A 6440-nucleotide genomic window follows, 5' to 3' on the forward strand; every position below is an offset into this window, starting at 1 on the left:
TTCCAAATCATCATATTTGTCGTTTTATAAGAACTAAATGACATTTGGCCCAACATGATAACGGCTATATCTCGAACTGAAAAGAAGAGGGAGGGAGGGAGGCAGGGTGTTGGAACTTGGAGTACTGGCCCAATTATAATTAGAAAAAATCTATTTCTCTTCAATTTTTATGTTATATGCTCGTTATTTCATGATATGATATTAAATGATAAATTTATAAATAAAATATAATAAATAATTTTCAATCTTCTAATATCACATTATAAGATGATAAGAATATGATAAAAATTAAAATGATAAATAACATTACTCTTAGAATTAAACTTCAAAAATGTTTATATTCAATAATTATGCAAATGGATGGAGTGGTTTCAGTACAAAATATGCAAAGCTTGACAACAAAACTATGATTCATAAAGAAAGAAACAAGTTACTTATTTAACAGTTCAAGAGCAAGATCTTCTAAAATTTCACGTATTACTCAATCCTGCATAGTTGCTCAAATCAAATTCATTTTTTGTCAGCTCAATATTTATCGTTTATAATAACAACAAATTCAAACATGTTAATATTAATATTCGTGGGAAGAAAACTAATAACTATGAAAAGTTACGTAAATTTTATTAAAAAGTAATAATAATAATTTAAAAAAAAAAGTCCAAATCATTGGGCCAGGGAGGGAGAGAGAGAGAGAGATATAAATGTTGAGAATAGGCGGGTACTGAAAGAGTGGCCTTCTCATTTCTTGATTTCTTCCTTCATTTCTTGCTTTCTTCATGTTTCCCTCCCACCTAGAAGCGTGATTGCATGTGCTCTCGTAGGAAAATAAGAAGAGAAAACAGTTAGCCAAGGAAAAACATATAGCAAAGAGTTCTCAGAAGTAATACAATATAATACATACCATCTTCCCTCGTTTTTTGCTTTGCTTACTGTCTGGCTACATGGCTCGGACTCAGTTCCTGAACCAGAGAGGGTTGGCAATAACAACAGCAGCGGTAGCATGGTTTTTGTTTGGGAGCCTAGTCATGATGAGCAACGTCAGCTGTGCAGAGAGGGTCTTGAAAGATATAGAACCAGAAAGTTCTGTACTTGAGAGAGAAGAAAGACGAGGGTTTTTACTCAGAATGGTTCATTTCTTCTTGCAGGGTGGGAAATCTTCCTATGAGCATGTTTGGCCGGTGAGTTTTCAACTATCTTGAAGTCATTCTAACACTTTCTGGCTCGTGGGTGGACTAAATTTATGTACTTGCAACTCGGTTTGGAAAACACATCCTCTACATGTTTGACATATATAACGTGATTTAATTTGTAAAAAAAAAAAAAAATCTAATTTTATGCTTCTTTTATAAATCAAATTATGTCATATGTGTGGAGATTGTCTCCAGACCGACTTAGAAAATTATGTCATGTGTATGGATTTCTTATCTGGTGCTCTGTAATGCTTTGTTTGTGTGTTTCCTTCGACTACGATTTAAAGTATTTTTGTTTTGACTCATGATTCATTGGTTGGGCAGGAGATGGAATTCGGTTGGAAAATTGTCGTTGGATCAATAATTGGATTCTTTGGGGCAGCATTGGGTAGCGTTGGAGGGGTTGGAGGTGGTGGAATTTTCGTCCCAATGCTCACCTTAATCATTGGTTTCGACCCCAAGTCTTCCACTGCCATCTCTAAGTGTCAGTATTGATTTATGCAGACATCCATGCCTTCCTGGCATTCATGTTTCATATACACATACGCATGCATTCTTCAAAGGCTAGGTTTAGTTTAATCAATAACTTACTACAACCAGACATTATTAAGATTAGTGATTTTCTTGGGCGCAGGTATGATCATGGGTGCCGCGGGATCAACGGTATACTACAATCTGAGACTCAGACACCCAACACTGGACATTCCCCTAATAGATTATGACCTGGCGTTGCTCTTTCAGCCCATGCTAATGCTAGGAATTAGCATTGGGGTTGCCTTCAATGTCATGTTTGCTGATTGGATGGTCACAGTTCTGCTTATCATTCTATTCATTGGTAGTATCAATACTAATAGATATCAGCACCAACTTGTTTCAATAATAGAGTCAGCATAAGAGTTTTGTAGTCTGTATATTGATCATTGTGATGACTACTCAATTGAATTTTTTTTTTTGTACAAAATGCTTTTGAGATCAAAACTATTATGTCCAAATTCTATTCTTTCTTTTTTTTTTTTGGGCGAGTGAAACAGAAGAATTAATAGAATTACACTGGAATTATTGCTTCCAGGTACATCAACAAAAGCATTATTCAAAGGCATTGAGACATGGAAGAAAGAGACTATAATGAAGAAGGTAAGATTTTCCACTAACCAAATCTTAAGCGTGAAATTGATATCCGTATTGTTGACTTACTAATGAAGAGATGCAAATGCTACTCAACTTTCAGGAATCGGCTAAGCTGTTGGAATCAGAGACAAAACCTGGTGGTGAGTACCGGTGGTTCTCTCCAAGTCAAATTTTCATAGAAAAATCCAAACTTTTGGTAAATACATCATGATAAAGTACTATAAACAAAAGGGACACTGAGATATGACTGGCAGGGAAAACTTTGATGGCAATACAATCTTATTCACTAACAAATCATCAAAGTTGCCTTCCATCAGTTTTAATTTTCTATTGCTTTCTGCTTTTAGTATACTTTTAGTATATATGATTGGTGTAAATAAGTCTACTCACACCAAAGGCTGCAGTATGACCTTCCCAAGGGGAAAAAGCTTGCTAATAGACAGAATCTATATCTAATTTTGCAAAACTGGTTTGGGATTGTAATCAACTATTGCAATATAATTCAGAGTCATTTTATCGGGCATCTGACTAAAGTTAAGTGGGTAAGGGAATCTATAAAGAAGTTTCAATATATAAAAAATCAAGACAAAAAGCTTTTGAATTTTAAAAACTTATGGTTAAGATTTAATTAGAATCAGCAAAAGATTAGTTCTACAAATTTTCTATTGAATTTCCTACTTATAATAGGGCTGGCCTCATAGGATATTATCTTAAAAATGATGAACATTATCATCACAGCTGCACTTTACAATGTTAGCTGAAGTTAAATCTTTTACAAGCATGAAAGCTAGAATAGAACTGTCTCACATCACCTATCAGAAACAAAATGAGATCGAATTCCGGTGTCACTAGTTATCAGGGAATTGAACTACTCTTCAGATATAAATAGCAATTCTTTTAAACTGAAGGTTTAAACCAAGTCTATGTACCTCCTCCGCACATAATACTACTCATTACTTCTCTAAATCACATGAAACCACAAAATATTGAGAGAAACAAATTGATGCCCCCCCCCCCCCCCCCAAAAAAAAAAAATCCTCCTAGCAACAACAAAGCAATATCACGAAAGGACATAAGGGAGAGAAATCTCCTCTAAATATTATTAGTGGCATTGGATTGTGCTAAACTTATGAACTGCAGATGGCTCTGGCGAAGAATACAAAGCACTACCAAGTGGTCCTGCTGATCACCAAGATGAGGAGGTGAGTCCAAGAATGCCTAATTTTCTTTACAGAAATCTTGATTACTTTGTTAGTCTTCTTGTTGTTGCTGTCAGACTGTGACATTCACCATCTCATCCAGGTTTCCCTAGCACGCAACATACGCTGGAAAGAAGTATCCCTGCTTGTGTATGTCTGGGTGGCTTTTCTTATTGTTCAGATTTTTAAGGTAAGTTTTTGGATTCTGAAATCTCATACAAGAAAGTACCCTTTTCAAGTATTTCATCTCTCTGCATTTCTCAATGAATTTAACTGTTACAAATGAGCTTTTTCAGTGTCCTAATTAAATAAATGTATCTAGAGATAGAGGTCCTTGGCTTTATAGTGCTAGGAGACCTGTCATATGCCATTTCAGTTTTTTGACAGTCACTACTCACCATGAAGTTTGCCTTATGATACTGAGTATGTATCTTTATGCAGACATATACGGTGACCTGCTCCATCAGTTACTGGATTCTGAACTCCTTGCAGGTAAAATAATTGAATTTCTTTCAGGCTGCTTCCAAAGCATGTTAAGATGAACAGTGAAGCACACTGCAAGATAATTATGTTTCCTAGTTTATTATGTAAGCTTCAAAATAAAAGTCTATAAATAATGTAAAGGCTACGTATAGTCCTAGGAAAAAAGATATGCTTTTAGAGTTACCCACCACAAATCACTCTTTACATGGATAGAAGAATCATTGCCCAAGTACCTCCTAGCAAATTGCTCCACTACTGTAGAGAAAAGATGGTTTTCTTTTCTGGGGATAAAAAAGAGATGTAATGCTAGATTCCTGAATAACTGATGGCAGCAAATCTTTCTGTATCCATATTTTTCTGTTCAGATTGAACCTGCACTTGATTCAAATAAGTTTGGGAATCATGTAACGAAGGCATGAAAAAGCATGCTCTAATTATATAACTATCTGATCTTCCCAGATAGATCAGCTCGTCATAATATTTTCTCATTGTATAGGTACCAATTGCGGTCTCAGTGACACTTTTTGAAGCCATAAGCTTATACAGAGGGACAAGGGTGATTGCATCTAAGGGAAAGGAAATCACAAACTGGAAGTTGCATCTGATTTTTTTATACTGTAGCTGTGGTATAGTGGCTGGTATGGTAGGTGGACTGCTCGGGCTAGGTGGCGGCTTTATCTTGGGACCCCTTTTTCTCGAATTGGGAATTCCTCCTCAGGTATCTCAAATATTTTTCATGCATCTTCTACTCCTGATCCTCTTAATTCTTAAAGAAACAATTTGATGTGATCCTTGAACATGGCGAGGTGGTAAAGGATTGAGTGGAGCGTGATTATGGTAGATCTTAGCAATAAAAGCCAAGTACATATAAAATAAAATCAAGGAAAGGTGATGAAAGCCAATGACCATAAGGGGAATCAACCATAGGACAATAGTGATTAAAAGAGTCGGCATTATAATTTTCATTGTGGAAAGTTTCTGGAATCTCATTCCCCTTCTGTTTGAAAATGTTGAGATAATTTTACTATTATACAGATGAGATAAAAGTTGAAAGTTAAATTAAATATTGTTAGAATATATTTTTTTAATATTATTTTTGTTTTGGAATTTGAAAAAGTTGAATTGCTTATTGTATTTTGTGTGGGAGTTTGAGAAAATTAGATAAGATGAGATGGTTTATGAAAACAAACCAAATTCAATGGTAATCAAGAGGGAGCAAAAAAGATACTTGAAAAGGATGTAAAACAGATCAGTCGAGTACCATGTCAGGGGCAGGTATTTAAACTTGCTTAACCAACCAAGTAACATGAAACCATATTACATAACATCTAAAGGCTAGATATCTCAACTTGAAGTCATCAGGGGAAAAACACATGCACACAACATACAGAACTCGGACTCGAACACAATGGAAAGTTGAACCAGCTTCTAAATTTGCACATTTTGCAGGTAGCAAGCGCAACATCAACCTTTGCAATGGTATTCTCATCCTCCATGTCAGTTGTACAATATTACCTTCTCAATCGTTTCCCGGTTCCATACGGTAAGTAAATCCGAACTCATTTTTATTGCTAGAACAAGTTTTGTTAACAGGAAGGAAACTCATAGTATCTATAGTTATTGTTAATTTAGCATCAGATTTCATTCTACTTCAACTCAGCCTGATATTCAACTTACTCTTTGCTGCAGCTGCTTATTTTGTTCTCGTTGCAACAATAGCTGCCTTTACTGGTCAGCACGTAGTGAGAAAGATAATTAAACTCCTTGGCAGGGCATCAATAATAATCTTCATACTAGCTCTGACAATCTTTGTGAGCGCAATCAGCTTAGGTATGCGGCTATCTAGCTTTCCATCATTAAAAAAAAAAGCAACATAGCAAGACATTACAGTTTCTTATTCTTATATATGTCCATGCTAAGGTGCTATAATTTTTCTACTGCATGTCACAGGTGGGGTGGGCATTGCGAATATGGTTGAGAAGATGGAAAATCAAGAGTATATGGGTTTTGAAAATCTCTGTCACCAGTCTTAAGATGTTGTATTCCAATATTGTAGTTGAGTTTCTCAACAGAGCACCCATATCCACTCTGTTTTGGCTTTTACATGATCACCCATTTTCCCATTTGGTTTCAAGCAAAGACTCTACTACTATATGTTCAATTCATTATAAACGTCTCTCCCGAAAATTTCACCATCATGTCTCACAATTCTATCTGATTAAAGTTTCTTCTACTGAGAACATTCACACCAAGAATTCCTTAAGCTCACCATTGAGCACAGTAACACGGAATGTCAATTTTTTCTCATTTGAAAGATAACAGATATAGTTTCGAATTCATATGTTTGCGACTGCTTTAATTTTTCCCTGCAAGTATCTCAGGTTGTTAGATGTTTCATATTTGAAGCCTCATTACCCTACAACCTAAGCGCACACACACC

The 6440-nt window shown here is 35.5% G+C and overlaps 1 protein-coding gene across 1 annotated transcript; it reads left to right on the plus strand.

Annotated features, from left to right (window-relative positions):
• The first annotated feature begins 732 nt into the window (after window positions 1-732).
• On the plus strand, window positions 733-6237 carry LOC108997572 (sulfite exporter TauE/SafE family protein 3-like). The gene is made up of 12 exons (XM_018973911.2): window positions 733-1178; window positions 1515-1674; window positions 1825-2025; window positions 2260-2324; window positions 2419-2458; window positions 3459-3520; window positions 3621-3707; window positions 3959-4009; window positions 4497-4718; window positions 5450-5543; window positions 5690-5830; window positions 5951-6237. The coding sequence occupies exons 1-12, from the start codon at window positions 942-944 to the stop codon at window positions 6031-6033; spliced, it is 1443 nt and encodes a 480-aa protein (XP_018829456.1). The 5' UTR covers window positions 733-941; the 3' UTR covers window positions 6034-6237.
• Window positions 6238-6440: the final 203 nt, after the last annotated feature.

Source organism: Juglans regia, chromosome 12, assembly GCF_001411555.2.
Source record: "Juglans regia cultivar Chandler chromosome 12, Walnut 2.0, whole genome shotgun sequence".
In the NCBI taxonomy this organism is placed as follows: Eukaryota; Viridiplantae; Streptophyta; class Magnoliopsida; order Fagales; family Juglandaceae; genus Juglans; species Juglans regia.